Source organism: Hevea brasiliensis, chromosome 16 (genome assembly GCF_030052815.1).
Source record: "Hevea brasiliensis isolate MT/VB/25A 57/8 chromosome 16, ASM3005281v1, whole genome shotgun sequence".
Classification (NCBI taxonomy): Eukaryota; Viridiplantae; Streptophyta; class Magnoliopsida; order Malpighiales; family Euphorbiaceae; genus Hevea; species Hevea brasiliensis.
In genome coordinates, this window is record NC_079508.1 from 42,146,866 (window position 1) to 42,173,972 (window position 27,107).

The following is a 27,107-nucleotide window of genomic DNA, read 5'->3' on the forward strand; positions in this document are numbered from 1 at the left end:
ATCTGTTCAACAATACCATCGATTAATGGAGAAAAAATTCCTTGATTACACGTTGGTTCCATTGGGACTGGCTATAATGGTGGCATATCACATATGGCTTCTCTATCGAATCATCAACCACCCTTCTAAGACTGTTATAGGCGTCAATACTATCAACCGCCGCTTCTGGGTTCAGGCCATGATGGAAGACTCGGCCAAGAATGGAGTTCTTTCTGTGCAGACTCTACGAAACAATATAATGGCATCAACCCTTCTGGCATCCACGGCCATCATGCTCAGCTCCGTTATTGCAGTGCTCATGACCAGTGTCACCAAGGGTGATCGATCTGCTTGGAATTTTGAGTATGGGGATACAAGTGAGTTGGGATTGTCCATCAAGTTCTTCTCTATATTGATATGTTTCTTGGTGGCTTTCTTGCTGAACGTGCAATCCATTAGGTATTATAGCCATGCAAGCATCCTTGTTAACGTACCCTTCAAGAATTTGTTAGCTGATCACAACCACCACCATCTCACGGCGGAGTATGTGGCTAGGTCTGTTAATAGGGGTAGCTATTTTTGGTCTTTAGGACCACGTGCCTTCTACTTCTCTTTCCCTCTGTTTTTGTGGATCTTTGGGCCTATTCCTATGTTTTTGTGTTGTTTTGTCCTGGTTTTCATGCTTTATTTTCTGGATGTTACTTTTGAATGTAGCTGGGCTGTTTGTGATCGCCATGACGAGAAATTTAGGACCCAAAATCAAATTTGATTTTTCTCATCGGATATATGACTATATACTAGGGAGAAAAAGTGCATTGGTGAGGTACTAACATTTAAATTAAAAATTATATTTTCTTTTTATTAATTTCATGCTTAGCCGACCCCAAATTTTTTTTGGATAAAAACTTAGTTAAGTTGAGTTTAATTTCATACTTATTAATAAAAATTTAATTCTTTTTTCTATTACCCACGGTCCTCTATTTACCCATAACAGTCTTCTATTTACCCATAATCTTAATGATTAAATTGAATAAATTAATAAATGAACGCTTTAGTAATTCAAAATTTATTTATCCGAAACCATATGAAAATAATACTATTGAAGGTCATAAAAAGTATTTGGATTGACTATTAATTTTTAACTTTTTAACTTAAAATGTATTTTTTAATTTGTAAGTTAATTTAAAAATAAGTAATTAATTATCTAGCAAAACTATTTAAAATTAAGTTTCAATTAGTTTAAGTATTTGGTTAAAAAGTGTTTAAAAGTAATTTAATTTATCAAAATAACAAAAAGATTGTGGTTATTAAAATGAGGATAATATTAATATTTTAAAAGATTATTAGGATAATATATTATTTTACTTGGTCAAAATATAATTTTAAAATAAATAGATAAGTGATTAATAAGAGTACTTTAGTTATAATTTCTGATTATTTTAAGTAATTTTTTAATTTATAAATCAAATCAAACACTAATCTATTTATAATTTTTTTACTTATAAGTAGATTTAACTGATATATAAATTAAATTAAATACTATTAAATTAATATATGATATTATATATATAATTTACCCTTAAATGCACCACATCTAACACTATTGAGGAACATCATAAAAATTAAAGTGCAATCCAACCGGGTTAGTTGACTCTGTAAGCTCTTCTTTTTTTAATTAGAATTTGATTATTGAAAGCACTTAAAGATTATTTATCTTAAGGCTTTATTTACCAATAATTTTTAAGGTAGCTTTTAGTGTTTTGATCAGAGTTAAAATATTATTTCTTTTATTTATATTGTTTCGGTGATATAATGTTTATATTAGCTTTTGGAGGTGAGGAAGTGGTTCATTAAAAGCTATCCTTACTAACTTTTCGAGGTTGAGAGAGTATTTTGATTAGAATCAATAAGATTTTATCACTATTTTTACATTTAACAGCTAATCTAATAATTATTTTTTATCGAACATTTCTACTTTAACAGCTATATAAACAGTTAACTATTAACAGTTAATATCTAACAGCAAACAGTTAGTAAATAATTCATAGCTAGTAAAACATCTAACAGTTATTAGAATAATTAATATTACTGAACATGATATAAATATATAAAAATCAGATTAATGTGGAGTGCGCAAAAAAATTAATTTTAATAAATAAATTGATTCAAAAACACTCCTATAATTAAGTAAAATAAAAAATGCAATGGACATGATAATGTTGCTTTCTTTGGGCTGATATGTAGTCAACTAACATAACGTTAGAATTTTGCCACACCAAGACAACATGTTGGCCACATCCTTAAAACATGTTGAACAAGACAAAACCCAATGGGTTTCAGGCGGCTTCTAGTGGGGAATATCTATAGTGACCTCGTTGTTTTCTACTTGTTCTTGATGACCATTGGCAGTCATGGTCTAAAGCGTGGGGAAATCTGCATAATTGTCAATTTGTGGAGGCTGTGACAGTGCCTTCCACTTGCTCCCCAGTTTCTTCAATGCACAAGGAGCAAAGTCAAGACAAATCTCCACATGGATGCACCCAAAAGCAATCTCCGCTTAATTAGACAACGGGCTGCATTTTTTTTCCCTTTTACATGTGATAATTGGCTAATTAAATATATTGATTCTATTAAAAAATAATATATTTTTTTAACATAAGAGTAATTTTTTTTATAATATAAAATATAAGTATATATATATACTGAATATATTTAATAATTTTTCATGATAGTGAGAGATAGCAATAATTAGATAATTATAGATGTTTGATCAAATCAAATTTTAATATTATGTATTTAAAAAGTACATAATCAGATTTGAAATGAATTTAAATTTAAAGAATAATATCATTGACAAGTTTAAGTTTTATATATTGAACATCTATTACTTAAATCATTTATATAAATAATTATATTAATTATAAAATATACTTTTTTTATCATAATAATATTTATATACTTTATATATTATATTTTTAATAGATAAAAATCAATTGTATAATTTTTATTTTAAAATTTTAAAATAAAAATTATTAATAAGAAATATTTTTATGTAAATTATTAATTAAAATATATAAAATTAAATGAATTCAGATTTTTCGAATAGTAATAATTAAATTTAAGATAAATTTAAATAATTAAAAATAAATTTTAAGTAAATTTAAAATAAATTTAAATATTAAAATATTAAATAAATACAAATTAAATAAAGTGATTTTTACGAGTACCTTATTTAGGGGAGAGCAGTTTTCGGTTTAAACCGAAAAATCGAACCGAACTGATTAATTCGGTTCAATCGGTTTGGTTTTAAAATTTAATCGGTTCGGTTCGGTTTATAATTTTGATAATTTTGGGTTAATCGATTCGGTTCGGTTATTTTCATAAAAAATCAAAAAAACCGAACCGAACCGAAATTATTAATATATACAGGAAATAAAAAAAATCAAACCAAATTGAATCGAACCGAACCGAAATCAAAGAAAACCGAACCGAACCTTAAGATTTTTAAGTTTTGATTTCTAATTTTTTTTGTTTTATGTTTTTATTATTTAGATTTAATGTTAAAAATATGAAATTTTATAAATTTCAGTTTGATCGGTTTAAAACCGAACTAATATTTATCGGTTCGATTCGATTTGATTTTCTCTTATCAATCAGTTCGGTTCGGTTTTTAAAATTTTTAATTTTTAATTTTCGATTTTATCGGTTCGGTTCGGTTCGAAACCGAACCGACCGTTTGCACAGCCCTAATGATTATGATAATAAGGTCCTTATTATCTGTATACCACTACGGCGGGGATGATTGCGGTTCAAATAAATTCAGGCCTCGAGTCTTTAGATATGGCCTCCACAAACTTAACAGAAATTGGACTTCACTCCAAGAAACGAGCCTTCAGAAATTGTCTTCAAATGGGCTTTAATATTGGGCTGCAGCTCAGACTCCACTACCATCAAAATATTCAAGTCATCTGACACTACGAGATAGTGTGTATATGAAATATAAAATTGATCGTATTTTAATAAAATTATTATAATATTATTAAAGAGTATATATTTTTATTGTCTTGTGTGTATATATTCTTAATCAATTAGAAAAAAGAAAAAAAGCTCATTTCAGTCTTATATCGCTTATTCTTTTTGTTTCAAAGCAATATTTAGAGATTTCTGTAATATTAATTTCATTATAATTATTAATTATAATGAGTATTATATGAGTTTTATAACAATCAGTGATTAAAATTTATTTATTATATATTCAATAATTGTATGCAATAATTTTTCTTCTCTACATGCATATGAAATTTGTTTTACACATTTTTAAGCATAATTGGAGTTGTAAGCATAAAGTTTATTTTTTTAATGCACTTATAATATTTCATAAATTTTCAATTTATTTCACTTTTTATATTTCAATAGCTTCATGTTATAAATTTTAATAAAAGTAAGAGAATTATAATAATTTAATTTATTTTCTAAAAAGATATATACATATTTTAATTATCAAATAATTAATATGAAGCTCAATTATTTTTATAATATTTTGGTTTATTTGTAATGAAAATATGAATGTACAATAATTTATATAATTGCTAATAATTTATATAATTTTTTCTTTTATTTATAAATTTGTATACCTTTTTATCTTTATAACTAAATCAATTTTATAAGAATTTTTTATAATTGATAATATATATATATATATATTTCATTTATTCTATTATTTTTTAAGAAAATAAATAAAAAATTACACAATAAATCTCATATAAAATACACAATTTATAAAATAATTAAAAACCCAAAATCAGAAAAGTTGGGAAACTAAACCATGCAGTTGGATTCAAGTACTTTCATAGCGTGGAATTAGAGGTGTGATTTTGGTTAGATTCAGCATCTGTCGAGAAATTAGAATTGAATTAAAATTTTGATATAGTTTTAATTTGATTTTTCGTTGTTTTAGTTATAATTCAGTATAATTATCAATTTTTTGATTCTAATTTGATTCGGTATGGTTTTGATTTAATTTTTATTTTTAAAATAATTTTTTATAATTAATTTTTTAAAAAATCACACTTAATTAATATTTAAATTTTGAATTGAGTAATTAATACATTATATACTCTTTAATTATTTTTAAATTATATAATTTTATATATATATAATTTATGATTAAATATATTATATAATATAGTAATATAAATATAATTTAATATAATAATATATTTATAATTAAAAATTATAAAATAATTTAATATATTTATAATTAAAAAATTATTTAAAAAATATAAAAAATAAAATATAATATTAAGTTATATATATATATATATATTACTATGATTTAAAAAAAATTAAAATTAAATTAAAGTATTAAAATAATTCGCTAGAGTTTGACCCGACAATCGAGCACAAACCTATGTAGAGCCACAACAGCCGGCACCGACTCAGACCGAAACGGGCCGGTGGCGGGGCGAGCGGAAAGAAGAATAACGTTCTTTAAAAAAAAAAAAAATTAACGCAAAAACTAGCCTAGTAGGCAGTAGCCTAGGTGTTGACTTGCCTCAGGTCTTCAGCTCTTCACCGTTTCCTCTCTCCTTCCATCTGTCTGGAATTTTTTCTCTCGATTCCTTTTCTTCCCTTTTCCACCGTCCCACGGTTGCGTTCTCAATTCCCTACCTAAATATCTCCAAAATCACAGCTTTGCCAATCATCCTCTGCTGCCACTCTCTCTATTTCACATTTACGATTCTTTATTTTATTCGAAATTTTCACCTTTGATCGATTTTGTCATAGGGTCCATTCTCATTCTTTGTTTGGTTGCTAAGAAACCAGAGGGAACAAGCAAAATTAAGCAATTTTTTTTTATTGAGAACGATTTTGTACAGAATGGCTTCCTCTTCTTCTGCAGCTCCTGAATGGAAATATGATGTGTTCATTAGTTTCAGGGGTAGAGATACCCGTGATAATTTTACCCATTTTCTTTATAAAGCATTATATCAGAAGGGAATTGAGACTTTCATAGATAATAAGTTGAATAGAGGAGAGGAGATCTCCCCAGAGCTATTGAGAGCGATTGAAGAATCGATGGTTGCTGTAATTATTTTCTCACAGAACTACGCGGATTCACCATGGTGCTTGGAGGAGCTCGTGCATATCATGAAATGCAAGAAGGCCCATGGGCAGAGTGTTCTACCGGTTTTTTACCGCGTAGATCCTTCCGATGTGGAGAACCAAATTGGGGATTTTGGGAAGGGATTTGATAGAGCTAAAGAACAATCACAAGCTAATGGAGATATGCGCATTGTGAAGAAGTGGAGAGCTGCTTTGAGGGACGCAGCCAATCTATCAGGGTATGATTCAGCTGTTTCCAGGTAAATGTAACCTTTCTCTTGTAATTTGGTTTGGGAATTCTTAACTGCTTAAATTCATTTATGTGTCTTGTATGATACAACTTAGAATATCAGAGTTCAATTTAATTCCATATGGTATAATTTTTTTTTTCGGTGGACTCCATATAATATAATTTTATAATTGAAATTTATTTATCTTTATTTCTTAAAATATCCCCAATAAAAAAAAAATCTTACCTCCTAAATATTATATTAGATAAAGCTTATTCTTATACTCCTAATACAATAAGTTTTTTATTGCAAGGAATAAATTTATTTTAATTATGCATACAATATGTTTAATATTCAATTTTAAATTGTTTTTTAAAAATATTGTGTGTGTGAAAGGTATGAGAGAGAGAGAGAGAGAGAGAGAGAGAGAGAGAGGGAGAAAAGAGAGAAAGGTAGGAGGGAGAGAGAGTGTGAGGAAGACATGGCGTTTTGGTTAAAAAATATTATTATCTTAATTTTGTGAAATTCATTTGAAATTCCATTTATTTTGATAGAATTTGGTTTTACCTATGTTGATTTTCATAAAATTGAATTCATGGAATTGAAATCTATATTTTTTAAAATTAAACATGCAAAATATGAAAATTTAATTGAATTTCACCAAATTTTGTGAAATTCAATTGAGTCAAAAATGCCCTGAATCTGGATTAGGAGAAAAAATATGAAACTTTCTTTTTATGTATCATTAACTCAGCCCTTCTGGAGGACTAATGTACGTTTCTTTATTCCACTGGTATATAACACTTAATTTCGGTGTACATAACTATGTATTTACGTGATAAAATTGAACCTAGAAAGCTTTCCCTTAGTTTATCATCCATTCATCCCTGGGTTTCCCCCTTTTTTTTGGCTAAAAAGTGGCCCAAAGAAAAAAAAATCCTAGATATAGTTGTGTTTGCGGCTTTTTTTTTTTAAATTTTTCACACATGGGCCCAGAGAATGGACACACTCCTTAGTAAAACCATAGCAATTTTACTAAGGCGCGCTAACCCTTATAAGCCTATACACACTCCTATCCACATTCGATGTGGGATTCCAAAGGACCAACAGATGGGCCCACCCAGGTTCGCCAATTGGCATTTTACCTTTTTTTTTTTTTTTTTTTTTTATCAAAGATAAATACGCATACACACGAGTTTAGGGAAGGGATAGGATCCTTAGTGAAACTATGTCAATTGTACCAATGCGCGTTAACCCTTAGAAGCCCACATACATCCATTCACAACCGATGTGGGATCCCAAAAGTCCTATTTACTACTTTGTTATCTCCATTGTTTTAATGTTTTAATAATCTTATAACATGATGGAAAATTTTTGTTATATGGGTTGCAATAATTCATATTTCCTGTTTTGTTCTTTTCTGGTTGCCTTTTGGAGATATGATCGTACAAATCTTATTTTGGAATTCACATTGCTATCTGCATATATAGAGAGCTATAATTCTTCTAGCTATGAAATAATACGACAGCATGCACAACAAATGAACAATGATGACAATAATGATGATGATAATAAATGAAATGTTTGATCTTTCTGGTGTTTATTATTGCTTAGAAGTCAGCGTTTTTCTGCATCTCCATCTGACAGTTGAAATTGGATTGAAATATATTCCAATTTGTTCTGAAGAAGAGAGAATTCACTATCCTAAAACAGAACATTTGAGCATTTGTTGTGAGAACTTTTTTTAGGCTTGAACCAAGTTAACTACATTGTTTTCTTTCTTTTTCAATATTTCCTTCTAATCACTATTTCTTCCTTAAATGTGGCAGACCTGACTCCACCCTTATCAATGAAATTGTAAATCATGTATTGAAGAAGTTGAATCAAACATCATCAAATGATACTGAGGGACTGATTGGAATAGAATCCTCCTTGGAACAAGTGGAAAAATTATTAAATATTGAATTTCCTGATGTTCGCATTATAGGAATTTGGGGCATGGGTGGTATAGGCAAAACGACCATTGCTGGTGTTATCTTTAACCGCATATCTGCTCTATTTGATAGTTGCTGCTTCCTTGCAAATGTTAGGGAAGAATCAGAGAAAATGGGACTCCCTCGTTTACAACAAGAACTTTTCTCAATGTTGTTAGATGACAATCTAAACATGCATATGCTTAGCACAGAACCTGCTTCTATAAAAACTAGGCTCAACAGGAAGAAGGTTTTTATTGTTCTTGATGACGTGAATAGTTCAAGACAGCTAGAACTTTTAGCAGGGGTTCATTGGTTTGGTCTTGGTAGTAGAATCATTGTAACAACTAGAGAAAGACAATTGCTAGTTAGCCATGGAGTGAATTTTATATATGAGGTCAGGGATCTAAATGAGGACCATGGACTTGAGCTCTTTAGTCGGTATGCCTTTAGGCAGAAACATCGCACAGAAGAATTTATGGAGCTTTCGATGCGTGCTATTGATTATTGCAAAGGGCTACCATTAGCGCTTAAAGTTTTGGGTTCTTCACTATATGGTAGGAGTGAGAGAGAATGGAATGCTTCCTTAAATAGACTGGAGAAACATTTTAACAAAGAAATTCAGCAAACCCTTAGAATAAGTTTTGATGCACTTGATGACTTAAACAAGTCATTATTTCTTGATATTGCATGTTATTTCAGAGGGCATGACAAAGATTATGTAACAAAAATTCTGACGAGCTTTGGGTTCCATCCTGACAGTGGAATAGGAGAACTTATTGATAATTCTCTAGTAACGGTATTTGACAACACATTGGGAATGCATGACTTACTACAGGACATGGGTCGGGAGATTGTGCGCCAACAATCCCTTAAAGATCCTGGCAAACGTAGTCGGCTGTGGGACCATGAAGATGTTGTGCAAGTGTTGCTGCTAGGGTTGGTGAGTAAGATATTTTCATGTAAACATAAGGCCGTATAGATTTTTGTTGCTTAAGAAAGTCTACATATTGACATCATATGTATGTAATTTTTATGAGATTTTATCCACTGAGAATTGGTTTCATCTTCTGGTTATTAGGGGACAGAACATGTTGAATGCATAGTCATAGACTTGTCTAAAACAGACGAGAGGCATTTCGAAGCTGATGCATTTATGAAGATGAAAAATCTACGATTGATTGATGTCCATGGTGCCTTTGGAGACCGCAAGGTGCACCTTTCTGGAAACTTCGAATTTTTATATCATGAATTAAAATGTCTCTGTTGGGAAGGGTACCCCCTGAAATATTTGCCATCAAACTTTAATCCAAAGAAGATCATTATGATTGAAATGCCTCGGAGCTCCATTAAACAACTCTGGAAAGGAGTCCTGGTATGAGAATTCCTTGTGTTTATTTATTCTTTCTGAAAAGATTTTAAAGGTTTTGGGACGTTAATTTGCTTTGCTAATTTCTGTTTCTGTTGATTTAACAGCATCTCGACAAGTTGCAATTTATAGATCTCAGTCATTCCCAAAGTCTAACTGAGACACCAGACTTCACGGGAGTCCCAAATCTTGAGAAATTGATTCTTGAAGGTTGTACAAGCCTCTCTAAGGTTCACCCATCTCTTGGAGTACTCAAAAAGCTTGCTTTGTTGAATTTGAAGGACTGCAGCTGCCTTCGGAGCCTTCCAACAGGCATTGAATTGGAAAATCTCAATACTCTTATTCTTTCTGGCTGCTCTAAACTTGGAAGGTTTCCAGAAATTGTGGGAAATATGGAACACTTATCAAAAGTTTCCCTAGATGGGATTGCCATATCTGAACTGCCTCTTTCAATTAAAAATCTCACTGGGCTAGTTTTCTTGAGTATGAGAAACTGTAAGAACTTTGGGAGTCTTCCAAGCAACATTAATCTTTTGAAATCACTGAAAAATCTTGATCTTTTTGGTTGCTCAAAGCTTGATAGTTTACCTGAGAGCTTGGGGTATCTAAAACGTTTGGAGAAGCTGGATGTAGGCGAAACTGCTGTAACAGAACCACCATCCTCCATTAGACTATTGGAAAATCTAAAAGTGTTATCTTTTCGTGGAAGTAAACCGATAGCATTTCATTGGCTCTACAATTGGATGCCCACATTTAGAAAAACACATGATTATGTGGGTCTATCATTGCCTTCTTTAAAAGGTTTACATTCTCTAACAGAACTAGACCTCAGTGACTGCAACCTTTCAGAGGAAATGATACCTGGAGACTTTTATTGTCTATCCTCACTGCAGGTATTAAATATAAGCAGAAATAATTTTGTAAATACACCTGCAAGCATCAGTCAACTTCCTCAGCTGCGATATCTCTATTTGGATGACTGCAAGAATCTTAAGGCTTTGCGAAAGCTTCCAGCAACCATACATGAAATATCTGCAAATAATTGCATCTCACTAGAAACATTATCAAGTCCAGATGCAATTGCAGGTAAATGGATGTGGCCAATTTTCTACTTCACTAATTGTTTCAAGCTTTCTGTGAATCAAGGTGGTGACAGTATGCCATTTAAATTTTTAAGAAGCCATTTGCAGTCTTTATCAATGAATCAGCTTCAGGTCCTTCTCTCTCCCTCTCTCTCTCTCTCTCTCTCTCTCTCTCTTCTCCTTTCTCTTAACATGGTGATTTTCATGTTGCAGGATGTCTCATTTCCAGGATGTAGATTTGATGTTATTGTTCCTGGAATTGAAGTTCCAAATTGGTTCATCCAACAACATATGGGCCCATCAGTTGTCATACCGTTACCTCCAAATTGGTACAATGAAAAGTTCAAGGGACTGGCTGTCTGTCCTGTATTTGCAATCCGTGAGAATCCAGATTTGCTTACTGATGGTCCAGCTTCAGATATAGCGATCTATTGCACGTTGGAAGCTATTGACTGTTCTCGGACTTCTATCTTTAAATTTCTCATCTATAGAATCCCATCTATTCAGTCAGATCACCTTTGGATGGGCTTTCATTCCCGAATAGGATTTGGTAAATCAAATCAGTTGAACAAGTGTCGCTATCTTAGAGCTTCATTTGAATCACCTTTCCCAGGCTTGGAAGTGAAAAAATGCGGAATCCGTTTAGTTTATGATCAAGATGAGAATGAGTACAATCCCGTGGCTGGGGAATCCAGCCATCCTTGTGACAATTTAGGTCTTGTCAATCAAGCTCTTCATGAGCCCATGGTGGTAGATGAACGTAGCAAGGTGAAGAGAAGCCATCATGACTATAATATGGCTGGACCCAGTAAAAGTGGAAGTTTTGATTTGGAAGAGGAGCCATTCCCTAAACGTCTAAAAAATTTCTAGACAAAATCAGGTTTTCCACAGGCACTTTTCTTCCTGGTCTTGCTTTTTTTTCAATTTGATGTTCCATGAGTTTTTTCTTGTCCCTTCTTTTCTTTTTCTGTTGACTTCAAAAATTTGTTTCTTGTCCCGCTGGAAGTTGATTGATTATAGTGCATACATATGCATGTTTGTGTTTATTCAATCCTTTAGCAACATAGTGCCTTTGGTTTCCTAATAAATAAAAATAAAAATAAAAATAAAAGAAAAAAGCAAAGTGCCTGTGGTAGTGACTCAGGCTTGATGCATTAATTTTCACTTACTTGTATGATCGGTGCATGTAGTTTGGAGAATATTGCAAGCTGTGGTCACAGCAACAACAATGAAAGGGCCAAAGAAGGGGTTGGATTGGGGGAGTAGGAAAAGCCTCAGAAAACAGAATTTTTATTAAATTTCATCTAATTCAATTAATTTTGTTGAGGCTAATTGTGCTTTTCCTCTTCTCATTTAAGTTAGTACATTTAGGGTTTCCACCTAAATGCAAAAATGCAACCAGATATTAGAAATTAATAGCATTTCCAATGACTTTTTGAATTTAATGGAGATCCAAATTTTGGAGAAGAGTGGAGTGACATTTTCAGAGCTTCCTTTGCATGCAAGTGAAGGTCCTAGCTTATTTTCTGTAAGTTAAGGTATTTTTCATTGATTTTAATTGAGTATATACATAGATATTTATATATAAAATTGTCCTACTATTAGGAATTCTACATATTAGGAATTCTACACTAATTAGGAAACCTATATTAATAGGAATCCTTATAAAATGAGGTAACCTCACTGTACAGGACTTTATCAGGATTATATTCATAACACTCCCCCTCAAGTTGGATTATAGATATTAATTATGCCAAACTTGTTACAAATGTAGTCAACTTGAGTTTCACTCAGAGCTTTTGTAAAAATATCTTATAATTGCTCTCCAGTTTTGACGTGTCTTGTTAAGATGATCTTTTGTTGAATTTTTTTGCGAATAAAGTGGCAATCGATTTCAATATGTTTAGTCCGTTCATGAAATACAGGATTAGATGCAATGTGGAATGCAGCTTGATTATCACACCATAGTCGTGCAGGTAGAGAGATCTTGAAGCTAATCTCATCTAATAACTGAAGTATTCACATTATCTCACACATTTGATTGAGCCATAACTCTATACTCTGATTCAGTACTAGATCGAGAAACTACACTCTGCTTTTTACTTCTCCATGATATTAAATTTTCTCCAACAAAGATACAATATCCGGTAATTGACCTTCTATTAGTCTTAGACCCTGCTTAGTCTGCATCTGAAAAATACTCTACATTCAAATGCCAATGATTACTATATAATATGCCTCTCCTTGGGGCTCCCTTCAAATAACACAAGATTTATCCCAAAACTTTTCAATGTGCAACAGTTGGGGAAGACATAAATTGACTCACCATACTGACAGAGTATGCAATGTCAGGGCTAGTTACTGTAAGGTAATTTAATATACCTACTAACCTCTTCTGGATCTTTAAACAACTTACCATCCTCTGCTACAAGTTGTGAATTTGGGGCTATTGGTGCATTGCAAGGCTTAGCGCTTAATTTCCTAGTTTCTCCTAAAGGATCAAGGATATATTTTCGCTAAGACAGGAAGATGCCTTTTTTACTTCTCATAGTTTCAATACCCAAGGAATACTTTAGTAGACCCAAGTCTTTTGTCGGAAATTGGGTCTGAAGGAAGTTTTTAAGGGATGAAATACCTGCAGAGTTGTTTTCAGTGATAACAATATCATCCACATATACTACTAACAAAATTAGGCCAACATTAGACTATCTATAGAATACTAAATGATTACTTACTCTTTTGTATGCCAAGCTCCTGTACTGCTTCTCTGAATTTCCCAAACCAAGCTCGAGGACTTTGTTTCGGGTCATAAAGAGACTTCCAAAGTCTGCAGACTTTACTCAACTTCCCCTAAGCAACAAACTCAGGTGGTTGTTCTATATACACCTTCTCCTGAAGGTCATCATAAAGAAAAGCATTTTTGATATCTAACCGGTACAAAGGCCAATCATATGTAGCTGCTAGAGAGATAAACAGCCGAACAGAAGCCAATTTAGCTACAGGAGAAAAGGTGTCATAGTAATCAACTCCATATGTCTGAGCATATCTTTTAGCAACAAGGCGGGTTTTTATTCTAGCCACATAATCAGGATTTACTTTCACTGTAAACACCTATTTGCAACCAATAGCTTTCTTCCCGGCGGGCAAAGGCACCAGTTCCCATGTACCATTAGTATCTAAAGCTTCCATTTCTTCTTTCATAGCAGCATACCAGCTAAGATGAGCTAATGCCTCAACAACAGTTTTAAGAATAGAGATAGAGTCTAAATGGCTAATAAAGCATTGAGAAGAAGAAGATTAATGATTATAAGAAACCAAAGAGGAAATAGGTAGGTGCATGTATGTTTACCTTTACAAAGAGCAATAGGAAGATCTAAGTCGGATTGAGGATCAATGGTGGGAATAGTATTCTTCAGACAAAGAAGATGGTAGAGGGTCTAAGTCAGTATTCTCCTTTCTTCTAGAATAAATATGAATAACAGGAAGTTTAACTGTTGTTGGTGCAGAAGGCACATGAGGAGACTGGGGAGAGATGGACGTTGATTGAATAGGGTATATTAACAGATCATCCTCCTCCCCTTGATCTTCATAAATAGAAGTTTGTGAGAAAAATGGAGTAGACTCAAAAAATGTAACATCTGCAGACACAACATAACAATTAAGAGTTGGAGAAAAACACCTGTACCCCTTTTAGAGTCGAGAGCATCCAAGAAAGATATACTTAAGAGATTTTGGATCCAATTTGGTTACCTGTATTCGGACATCACACACAAAATAAGTACAATAAAAAAATACGAGCTTCAATAGAAAACAAAGAGTTAGAGAGAAATAAAATAGTATGGAGAATGTTTCTATCAAGAACAGAAAATGGCATACGATTGATAAAAAAACATGCCGTAAAAATTGCATCAGCCTAAAATTATTTAGGAACCTTCGTTTGGAAAAAAAAGAGCTCGAGCTGTCTCAAGAAAATGCTAATTTTTTCTTTCGGCAACACTATTTTGAGATGGTGTATTCACACAAGAGGATTGATGGAGAATGCCGTTTTGAGTCATATAAGACTGAAAGCTTTTTGAAAAATACTCTTTAGCATTATGACTCCTCAACATACGTATAGAGACATTAAACTGGATTTTAATTTCAGTACCGAAAGCACAGAAAATAAAAAATAATTCAGAACGATTCTTCATAAAAAATAACCAAGTAACACGAGAGTAATCATTTACAAAAATGACAAAATACCTAAAACCAATTTTAGAAGTAATAGAACAAGGACTCCAGACATCAGAATGAACTAATTCAAAAAGGGAAAAAGCCTGAAATTGAGGACATAACTTCTTCAAGGTAGTCAGGGAGGGATGGCCCAAACGATAATGAATTTCGAGAGGAGTTAAGGCTTTGGAGCAAGTAAGAGATAGCAGTACATGTTTATTCAGGATGTAGAAACTACCAGACTCATATCTTCTATCAATAATCTGTTTTGTCGTGAGATCCTGAAACAAACAATAATTAGGAAAAAAGAAAACTGAACAATGTAAGGTTCGAGTTAGTTTACTAACCGAAGGCAAATTAAAAGAAAATTTAGGTGTACATAAAACAGAAGACAAAGAAATAAATGATGTTGGGTTTGCAGTACCAGAACCCATGACACAAGAAGTAGAATCATCAGCTAAAGTAACAGTAGAGTGAGATGAGAGCGAAAAGAAGATAAAAGACTCGAATTACTTGTTATATGATCTGTAGCACCAGAATCAATGACCCATTTTAATGAGGAAGACACAAGGCATTTAGTGGATTTACCTAACTCAGCGATAGCAGTGGCAGGGGAATTGAAGGGCTTTAAAGATGCTTGATATTGGGAAAATTGTGCATCTTCCTCTGCAGATATTAAGACAGTTTTCTCAGAGGATAGAGAAACTGTAGACTCATCTATTGCCATGTTTGCCATTTGAGACCGCTGATTCTGTCTCCGAAATTTTAGATAATTGTATTTTGTATGATCAGGCTCATGGCAATAATAACAAATGACTCACTTTGAGTCCAGATTAGAACTGGTTTCCCCATTATGCTGATTACTTCTATTGCTCGAATTTCCTTCTCTATTTCTCAGTTGTCCATTTGTATTTCGACTAACAAGAGCACCACTAGTAGTTTGTCGAAGTTGGGTACTTTCTGTACAAAGGACACGTGTGAATGTATCACGCAAAGAGGAAATTTCAGAGCTAGATAAGATTTGAGATTTAGTTGTCTCATATTTTGAAGGAAGACCTGCAAGAAAACTCATAATAGTTATCTGCTCACGTTGAGCCTGTTGGACTTTCACATCAAGGTTAAAAGGCAACAAAATATTAAGCTCTTCATATACTCTCTTAAACTCCATAAAATAAACCGTGAGAGACTTATCTTGTTTCTCAACACGATATAATGCTTTACACACATCATTAATATGAGAAATATTTCATTTACCAGAATACAGAAAATATAAGTAATCCATCAATTTCTTAACAAATTCACAATGATTAATTAAACTGATTACCTCACTATGAGTTGAATTCCGAAGTTGCAAAAATAACTGAGCATCCTCCCTGAGCCAAGCTTGCCTTGTCTCCTCAGTGGGTATATCATTAATTAGGTGATCATCCTTATCAATACTTCGCAAATAGTCCCTAACAATCTTACTCCACTTCAAGTAATTTGAACTATTAAGTTTGTATTCCGTGATTTTTGTCATCATTGAAATCACATAAAAAAAATGGCTTTATTATCAGCCATTTGAATGAATTTAATAAATTCACAAAATCAAATACCCACAATCTCTAAAACTCGATATCACTGCCCAACCTTTAGCAAGGCAAATCAACTCAATAAATACCCAGAGAGTTACAGAAACAAAACCTGAACTTGTTCATTGTCCAGAGAAGCAGTGCTTCAAAACTCTAGAGCACCTTGAAGAATACCCCAAACTAAACAGCAAACTCCTTGGCTGAACCGAGGAGGTCAAGGCAATGCTGGAAGAAGAAGCTGGAAAGGCAAAATCGGCGGACGTGTTGCTATGCGCTGGTGTGTGAGATAACGACGAAAGACAAAATTGGCGCGTGTGAGTCATGCGCTTTAGATCCGGTCATCATACTTTGTGGGTAGGGTTGCCGGCAGTTTGTTGTCCTTCTTGGGTGGGCGGTGAGATCCAATGTTACCTTAACTATGTAACCTCACGCCACAGGGGCTTCCAAGAAAAGGGGACAAAAAACCTCTCTCTAATCTGGAACTAATAGCCCACTGCTCTCATACCATGTGAGTTAAGGTATTTTTCATTGATTTTAATTGAGTATATACATAGGTAATTTTATACAAAATTGTCCTCCACTAATTAGGAATTCTACATATTAGGAATTCTATACTAATTAGGAAACCTATATTAATGGGATTCCTTATGAGATGAGGTAACCTTACTATATAGGACTCTATCAGGATGATATTCATAACATTTTCCATGCAAAGTTTGTTTTGAGATGCCAGGTTTTGATAATATTTTTATTAATGAAGTGTAATTGAATCATACATTAGTTTGAACGCTTGGATTCCATACCATAGCGTTACTTTTGTAATGCTGCAAATGTTGGCTATTAGGGCCTGACAATATGGATATACATTTGCAGGATCCTATTGCACAGACTGCAATGAATTTCATATGCTGATGTCCTTTAATAGATGAGAAACAAAATTTAGTTGTATTTGTATTTTAGATTTTTCTTGGGTATGTTTAGATCATAGTAATTCTGGATCTTAAATAAGGAATTTCTAATTAAGTGTATGATGTGTCTTCGCAAGTATACAGCTTGTATCAAGTAATAAAGTGATAAGTAAAGTATCGTTCTTACGAGGAATTGTGTTTGAGTACTATGGTTGTTTCGATTATTTAGACTAATGGCAATTTGTAAGAACTAAATAAACTAAATACAGTAATTTAAATAGAAAATAAAGAAAATAGGCAATGGGTAATGTAAATAAAGTCTTAATCTAAGCAAAAATTAACTAAATTAATAATGGGCAAGCAAAAATAAAGACTATTTGATAGTAAAAATAATTCCAGAGTTGGGGTTTATGAATTAAATCTATTGGGATTTATTTTGGGTCATCCAATTTTAAAAGAAAATAGAGTTTGAAGGTGATTGATTCTAAAATCCTTTGATATCTTTTTCAAGTAAACCAAAGAGTATTTTAAGAAAACCAAATCTATTTTCGTACGATATTTGATTAACTTAAAACCAATTAAGTTTTGTAACCAATCATTGAATCCTCTTAAAACCCTAGTTTATTTCTAAATAGAGGTGATTTCAAGTTTTAATACTTGATTATCTATCAATGATTTTCACCTTTCGGTCCTTTAATCAAAGATTAAAAACTAGACTCAATGGGATCCAATATTAGGTAAGTCATAAAGCACACAAGGAAAAGAATCAAAACTCATATTTATATAAATCTAGATAAAACTCAATCTAAATCCTCAAATAGATTCAAAATATTACAACCCAATTTTGAAATCTTAGAAAAACTATTCTATCATGATAAAATTTATAAGAGGAAATGATAAAACTAACAAAAGAAACATAAAAATAGACTAAGAATAGAAAAACCCAGGGGAAGGGGAGCCCAAGATTCTAAAAATCTGCAAGTGGACATCACTTAGTAGCAGCTCTCCAGTAGAAATGGCGTGCTCCTTCTCCTTCTTATTCTTTTCTTGCGTTTCTTTTCGTTGTTCTCCCTTTCTCTTCACTTCTTCTTGTGGTAAAAATTAGAAAATAATGCTTTTATATGACCCCCAAAAGTTGCCCTAAAAATAGATAAGAGCCAAGGAGTGGATAGAAAATGAGGTGTAAAAAAATCCAAGTCAGCAGAGTTATTCACGTCCTGGGCAGTCTGCATAGGGTACTGCTTACCCTAAACATCTTTAGCAATTTTCGGCCTCTGCATGCACTGTCTGCTTAAGGTTAAGCAGACCCTCAGCAAATCTCGACAGGCTTAGGATAAAAGGAGTTTTTCTGCTCATGCTTGATGTTTAGCTTGACTTGAGTTGCACCTTAAGCACTGCCGCTCATGCTAAGCAGGATCTTAAGCAGGACTCTAAGCAAATCTCGGCAGGTTTTGGGAAGAAAGCTTGAATGTGTTGGATTTAAGCTATGCTTGACTTGCGGCTTGCCCAGGCTTAAGGTTAAGCAATATGACATACACTGAGCAATATCATAAGCAAAGTTTCAAGCAAATTTCGGCCAACTTGATCTTTCAAGGATTGATTTCTTCAATCTTCCTCCATGTTTAAGGGACTCCAAATTTCTTCAAATCACTTCCTAATGCACTTATTGACCCTTAATTTGTCACAAAACCTATTAAAAACAACAAAAGTACAAAAATCAAATATAAAGTAACTAAAGTTAACAAATAAGCTAAAACAAAGCTAAAAATATAAAATATACTAAAATATAAGGGCAAAATGCATGCAAAACTACCCTAAAATGCCTATGTGAAATGAGTGCAACAAATTTCCCCAAATTCAAACCTTTGCTTGTTCTCAAGCAAATTAAAAACAATTAATGCAATTGGGGTACCTTCCCTTAAATTCATGAAAACTACTTATCCAAGCTCTCAAGCTTACCTTTAGCCACCAACAAACTATATACCCACTTCTAAGTTGCAAAAAATTTAATCTTTACCAAAGTTATTATCGCTTAGCCTTGGGTCAATTATTCATATCATCAAGCCCAAACCAATCAATCACAAAGAATAATCATGCCTAAATAGACTCTAGAGCAATTCATAAACTAAAATGTCTCAAATAATGATGGAAGTAAATGAATGGATGAATGATATATCCCAATCTCATAGGCAATTCTCCTATTCCAATCTCCACTAATGTAGTAAAACACCATCAAAAGATCAAAAGGGCTTTCAAGGGTTGTAATAGAGTTAAGAGGGTGATAATGTGGCTAACAAGAAAATGATAAAAGTAACAAAACATGAAAATAATCAAATTGTTAAAAGATCAAGACACATAATTTTTTTTTTCTTTTTTAAGAATTAAATGGGACAAGGAACTTTACAATTATTCACAAATGCTAGCATATAATTTTAAAACTTTTGGAGGGACTACATAAATAATATTGATTTTGAATTGCAATTGTCCATTTTAATTCACCCTGGTGAATTACTTTACATACCATAATTGAATTTGCTAGCCTTTTTACTTTGGTCACTTCTCCCAACTAATTATTATATATTTTCTCTTCCTTTTTTTTATTTTTATTTTTTATTTTTAAATTTTTTTTTAAGTGTGTCTATCACTCAAAGAATTATTCTCATGGAAGGTAGGTAAGTGTTTGGGTTTATGGTTAGGGAGTAATGTGGGTTCCAAAGAAATAAAAGGGATAAATGTAGGCTCAAATTGATTTCAAAGGGAAATTTTAAAGTGAGGTTGGCTAAGGCTAAAATGTAGGTTTAAAATTCAAAGAATGTCTAGATCATTTCTTTCTTAAGTGCATGCTATGATTTTGCTTTGAAAGATTTAGAAGGATTGTTCTGGAATTGGTGAGACATCAATTAGCTACTTCTTACCCTAGAGTTTTCTCTAGGCACTCAAACTCAATGCAATTGAATGGGTGGCCCTTGGCTAAGAAGATATAAATTAAGGCAAGAATCTAATAATCTTTCACCTATCCATAACTTTCAATCCATCAAACCCTTCTAAAAGTAAGCTTAATTACTCTTCAAAGCAACTCTCAATCCTTTAAGGACAAGGTAAAAATTTATTTTTATGATATGCATGATCCTAAAATAAATGCATAAATTAAATTAAAACTAAGTGCAATCTATATGAAAGCTATATGCAAGTGTATGTGTATGAGTATAGACATATGTGTGGTATAACTATAAGTGTATGGATTAACCATATATGAATGAATGAAATGCAATAAATGAATGAATGAATGAAAATGCTATAAAAAAAAATTTAAAAGTTTTGCAAAAATTTTGCCCTAACCCCTAAACTCAAATGAGACATTGTCCTCAATGTCTAAAATGAATACAAAGATGGACAAAATTGTGTGAACTAATCAATTAATGAAATATATACAATTGGGAATTAAATCAATATAAGCTTAAGAATTTCAAAATTAAGCTCAAAATGATATTAACAATGAAGCTTTAGAGACAAAAATGTGAAAAAGTATCCAAAATGTATGAATTTACACTGCTTAAGAAATTGCTTAAGACATTGCTTAACCTGTTGCTTAGGGTTAAGTAGGATTTGCATAGGGTACAGCTTAGGGTAAGCAATACCTTCAGCAAATTTCGGTTGGTCTATTTAAAAACAGAGATTTTGCTCACTAAAAACATTCCAAATGCTACTAAAGGACTATCCTGATCTCCAGCATATACCCAATGCACACTTACACTGAAAACTAAAAACTCAACCCAAAAACTTCCAAAAACTAGTAAAACATATTCTGAAAATGCAAATTTAAGAGTTAAGCCGCTCAAATTTAAGCACATTCTGCAAGAAAATTATGCATACATGATATCCAAATTAAATTAAAACTGAAATTCAACAGCTATATCTGTAATATCAATAGTTCAAATTCACATCAAGCACCAAATATGCATTAACAACCATATCAGCAATAAGAAATATTAGCAACAAGAACAGCAACACCTAAAATAATATAAACAATAGCATGAAAATTTGCTATTAAACAAAAACACCATATATACCAGAAAGTCAAAATTGTAACAAACATAATTTGGCACTCTAATAAAGCTCAAACTAGTCCAAAATATCAAAATTAATCCTCACTCAAGTTGCATTCAACCAAATACAAAAAGGCATATATTTGAACATGTATCATCACTCAATTTTTCAATATTAGTAATGCGACACAAATTCAAGAAAGTTACAGTTCACAGGGAAACAAAAGTGCAGAATTTCTTCCCTTAATCAGCTGCATTGCATTTTTTGTCTTTTGCAACAAATTTCAATTTGCTTTCTTTAAACAGCTACATTGCATTCTTGTCTTTTGCAACAAATTTCAATTTGCCCAATTTTCATAAATAACATACAAAAGATAAACAAATGTCACTTTTGAGTTGAATGGGGTAAAACTCAAAAACTCAAAAAAGAGAACAAACAAACTATTAAAAGTAAATTTGGGTTGCCTCCCAAGAAGCGCTTGTTTAAGGTCATTAGCTTGATCCCTTCAGATATGCTAATAAAAAAACGGCTTTTTGCCATAATAATTATCATATAATATAACATATGGATCTTGATGTAAAGTGCCCTCAAGATTGGCTAGATTTGAAGCAAATTTGCATGTAGCATGAACAACATTTGGAGTTGAATCACATGCTTGGGTTGAAGAAAGCTTTAGCTCATGGAGGATATAAAATGATGAAGGAGGTATCCATGAGAGAAAAGAGTCTTCTGGTGGTGTAAGTGAAAGATCCATTAATGAGCTCAAGTTGATGGTTTTATCAATTTCCTCAACCACCAACTTCTTTTTTGACTCATTTCCGTATAAGCCCTCTTCCAATGACTCTCCAAGGATAAAAGAGTTGTTTTCTTTAAATTTAAGTTCTATTTCTTCTTCAAATAACTCATTTTTTTGTAGAAACTCTATTGGTAACTCATCTTCAAGGAATTTTGCTTTTTCTGATTGAGGCTTCACTTCTTCTGCAGATTCAAATTCTCATGAAGCATTGTCATAGCTTAACCTATTGTCCCCACCTTGAGTATTTTGTTCCTCCTCATAAACTCCATTCATCATCTTAATTGATAGCTCATTTTTTTTCACTGATGTTTCAAGATCATCCAATTTAGCTACCATCTCTTAAAGTTTCATTCCTTGGTCTTCTTGAATCTTCAATAATTGGTTAAAGAGATTTTCAAATTTATCTTCTGCCTTTTCATGTCCTACTCCCTTCTCTTCTTCAAACTCAAATGGTTTGTGTGAAATATTGGGTTGATTATCGTATGGGGGATATTGGTGACTCCAGCCCTGTAGTGAAGGGTCCAAATGCCAATGATAATCAAAATTTGCCATTCCATTCAACAAGTGAATGACATCTTCATGACCAATTTGAAGAACATGATCACCAGTTGTCCAAGCTCCATAATCTACCCAATTTCTTGTCGCTTCATCCAAACCATCATAGAAACAAAGAATTAGAGACTGATTTGAAAGATTGTGGTTGGAAAATCTCTCTACCACATCATTAAATCTTCCCCAAGCAACATAAAAGGGCTCCAAGTGCAGTTGAGTAAAACTTGTGAAGACTTGTACATGAAACATTTTGAAAATACCTCACAAGATAAGCAAATGGAAACAAAATTAGAAAGAAAAATTCAAAAAGAAAAACACAAAGTAAAGTAATAATAAAAGAAAATTAAAAAGAAAATGTCTAAATTGACCAAACAATCAAATCATCTAATATCAAACAACAATTAACCGGCAACGGCGCCAAAAATTTGATGGGTCTCCGCAAGTATACGGTCCGTATCAAGTAATAAAGTGATAAGTAAAATATCGTTCCCACGAGGAATTGTGTTTGAGTACTAGACTATGGTTGTTTCGATTATTTAGACTAATGGCGATTTGTAAGAACTAAATTAACTAAATACAACATTTTAAATAGAAAATAAAGAAAATAGGCAATGGGTAATGTAAATAAAGTCTTAATCTAAGCAAAAATTAACTAAATTAATAATGGGCAAGCAAAAACAAAGACTATTTGATAGTAAAAATAATTCTAGAGTTGGGGTTTATGAATTAAATCTATTGGGATTTATCTTGGGTCATCCAATTTTAAAAGAAAATAGAGTTTTAAGGTTAAAATCTTTTGATATTTTTTTCAAGCAAACCAAAGAGTATTTTAAGAAAACCAAACCTACTTTCATAGATATTTGATTAACTTAAAACCCATTAAGTTTTGTAACCAATCATTGAATCCTCTTAAAACCATAGTTTATTTATAAATCTAGGTGATTTCAAGTTCTAATCCTTGATTATCTATCAATGATTTTCACATTTTGGTCCTTCAATCAAAATTTAAAAACTAGACCCAATGGGATCCAACATTAGGTAAGTCATAAAGCACACAAGGAAAAGAATCAAAACTCATATTTATATAAATCTAGATAAAACCCAATCTAAATCCACAAATAGATTCAAAACATTACAACCCAACTTTGAAATCTTAGAAAAACTATTCTATCACGCTAAAATTTACAAGAGGAAATGATAAAACTAACAAAAGAAACATAAAAATAGACTAAGAATAGAAAAACTCAGGGGAAGAAAAGCCCAAAACTCTGAAAAACTGCAAGTGGACATCACTTGGCAGCAGCTCTCTAGTAGAAATGGCGTGCTCATTCTCCTTCTTATTCTTTTCTTGCGTTTCTTTTCGTTGTTCTCCCTTTCTCTTCACTTCTTCTTGTGCTAAAAATTAGAAAATGATGCTTTTATATGGCCCCTAAAAGTTGTCCTAAAAATAGATAAGAGCCAAGGAGTGGATAGAAAATGAGGTGTAAAAATATCCAGGTCAGCAGAGTTATTCACGCCCTGGGCAGTCTGCTTAGGGTACTGCTTACCCTAAGCAACATCTTCAGCAATATTCGGCCTCTGCATGCACTGTCTGCTTAAAGTTAAGCAGATTCTCAGCAAATCTCGGCAGGCATAGGATAAAAGGAGTTTTTCTGCTTACGCTTGATGTTTAGCTTGACCTGAGTTCCACTTAAAGCACTGCCGCTACCCTAAGCAGGATCTCAAGCAAGACCCTAAGCAAATCTCGGCAGGTTTTGGGAAGAAAGCTTGAATGTGTTGGATTTAAGCTATGCTTGACTTGCGGCTTGCCCAGGCTTAAGGTTAAGCAATATGACATACACTGAGCAATATCATAAGCAAAGTCTCAAACAAATTTTGGCCAAGTTGATCTTTCAAGGATTGATTTCTTTAACTTTCCTCCATGCTTAAAGGACTCCAAATTTCTTCAAATCACTTTCTATTGCATTTATTGATCCTCAATTTGCCACAAAAACCTATTATAAACAACAAAATTACAAAAATCAAATATAAAGTAACTAAACTTAATAAATAAACTAAAATAATGCTAAAAACATAAAATATACTAAAATATAAGGACAAAATGAATGCAAAATTATCCTAAAATGCCCATATGAAATGAGTGCAACAGTGTATGCATTTGCTTTCTTCATTATGTTTTTTAGATTAAGTTTTGTGTGTGGATGTGCATTTGTAAATTTCTTGTTGAGTAAATGATTTATTTGTTAATTAATGACATGGAATTAAATATTATATTATTGTTGGTATGCAGAAATTTTGGATCTTCTGATGATGAAACAGCTGAGGGAATCACTTAACCAGTAAATGTGATACTGTTGATATTTCATGGTAGGAGTAGAATTTCTTTCTACATATATCATGGTGGAGAAATATGCCTGTCTAGTGGGATATCTTTGCAGTCTCTTCACATTTGTTCTTTGCCTGAGAAGCAGCTTTTGATATGGAACGGCACTACAATGCGGTTTTACAAATGAATTGGAATGCCATTTTTTCTAAACACTTGCAGTATCATTTTTTATCTGAGTTGACAGAAATTTAAGAATCTTTGAGATGTAACTGTAGATGTAATTGGAATGGTACTGCAATGCGGTTCTACAAATGAACTGGAATGCCATTTTTTTAACACTTGCAGTATCATTATTTATCTGAGTTAAAAGAAACTTAAGAATCTTTAGATGTAATTGGAAGTGGTTGCAGCAGTGGTATATTGAATGGTCCTCCTGTATTTGTTGTTCTTCGGCTCTTGCTAAGGATTATGTGAACAGGGGTGCATCAATATTTAAGGTTGCAAACCTTGCATTTGGCATGGAATTTGTGACATTTGTCCATGAGCTTCTCTATTGATTTACCAGAATCTTTCAGGATGTAACTTTGAAAAAAGCTTTGCGGAAGAAGCCAATTGCATCCGCTGCATGTTTTTAGTCCTGGACTTGTTATTGATTTTGCAACATAGAAGAATGGTAATGCTTTGTTCCATTCTGATGTACATTGGCATAAATTCAATCTAACAAAGAGAGTATACGCACTTTACTCTCTTCATCTAATAAAAGAAAATGATTACTTTCTTAGTTTAGTCAAAGGTAGATCATTTATATTGGGTTTGGGAATTCTCAACAAGTCCATGTTGACAAACAAAAAAGTTCGAAGAAGATGTTTTGTCCAATGAAATTACGGACAGTTTTTGTGATGAGAAAAACTATTTGCCCATCAAAAGCAATTAGTGGAAGCTGACTGCAGCAAACAAATTATATATCCCACATTGAGTGTGGAATATGAAAGCCTGAGGCGCTGGTGAAGAACAAGTGCGGATTCACAGCGTTAGTCTTCGAGGCACTTTAATCCCTTAGGATATGATTCCTCTTCCTCGTTAGAATTGAAGGTTCTGCTGTATATGCTCTCACCAAGTAGCTGATGGACTACCTTGCAATTCTGCACTCGTTCAGAATCCGGACGGTATGCAAAAGAGGCCGCACTGTATTTACCAGTCCAATTTTCTTCATCAATTATACTAGCTTCAAAGCAAGGATCATCCCATGCAAACAAATGATCTGACTTAAAGGGTATCATTCTGCAATAATACTACTCTAATTCGAGTTGAAATTCAAATCACTGCTTCCACCTTGATGGGATTTGAAGAGGCATTTACAACTTACAATCAAACTGTGATCCACATAATCGTCTTCAAATTCGAGCACAACACATAAAGCAATTCCTCCTAGCTTACCGCAGCTTGTATAAAACTGCATACTCACTGAAGATCCCATTAATTGGTTCCACAACAACATTGGAATTTCACTGACAGGCAAATGAAATTTAACTGAACCCTGTTGTCCAACACTATTCTGAGTTTAGAAACAGAAACACACAGTAGGTATACGTGAACAGAGAAAAGGAGAGAGAAAGAGAGAGAGAGAGAGACACCCCTTCTTTATATAGTTGATTTGAGGCGGTTGCCACAACTTGAAATGGTGACTTTCATGCATATAATTTGTATCAGAGAAGTGTTTGCTGCACTTTCCAATGATTTTGCATTCAGGTGCGTACGGAAATTCTATACTCTAAGGAAGCTCTGCTAGAGAGCGAAGCCTTTTGCAATGGCCTTCGTCGAGGAAGTGCAACTGAGAAAGGTGTTCAATCCTTGCAGGTATGTTCTCGAAGTTGTTTCCGCATAGAACTAGCATCTTCAATGAGGATATTCTGGCTAGTGCATTGGGAATTTCTAATAAGCCTGCTTAATCTTGAAC

General features: G+C 32.7%; 2 protein-coding genes across 4 annotated transcripts; both read left to right on the top strand.

Annotated features, from left to right (window-relative positions):
* On the top strand, nucleotides 1-753 carry LOC131174549 (uncharacterized). Its single transcript, XM_058138229.1, has one exon. The coding sequence runs from the start codon at nucleotides 26-28 to the stop codon at nucleotides 746-748; it is 723 nt and encodes a 240-aa protein (XP_057994212.1). The 5' UTR covers nucleotides 1-25; the 3' UTR covers nucleotides 749-753.
* Nucleotides 754-5,407: 4,654 nt separating this feature from the next.
* Nucleotides 5,408-25,486, top strand: LOC110670743 (disease resistance-like protein DSC1). 3 transcript variants are annotated; one of them, XM_058138658.1, is made up of 6 exons: nucleotides 5,408-6,344; nucleotides 8,144-9,230; nucleotides 9,369-9,662; nucleotides 9,764-10,870; nucleotides 10,952-11,629; nucleotides 25,115-25,486. In XM_058138658.1, exons 1-5 carry the CDS (start codon nucleotides 5,860-5,862, stop codon nucleotides 11,606-11,608), a joined length of 3,630 nt encoding a protein of 1,209 aa, XP_057994641.1. In that variant the 5' UTR covers nucleotides 5,408-5,859; the 3' UTR covers nucleotides 11,609-11,629; nucleotides 25,115-25,486. The 3 variants fall into 3 exon arrangements, with proteins under 3 accessions (XP_057994641.1, XP_057994642.1, XP_057994640.1); XM_058138659.1 differs by having other exon boundaries at nucleotides 10,952-11,618; nucleotides 25,191-25,486; XM_058138657.1 differs by having other exon boundaries at nucleotides 5,410-6,344; nucleotides 10,952-11,618.
* Nucleotides 25,487-27,107: the final 1,621 nt, after the last annotated feature.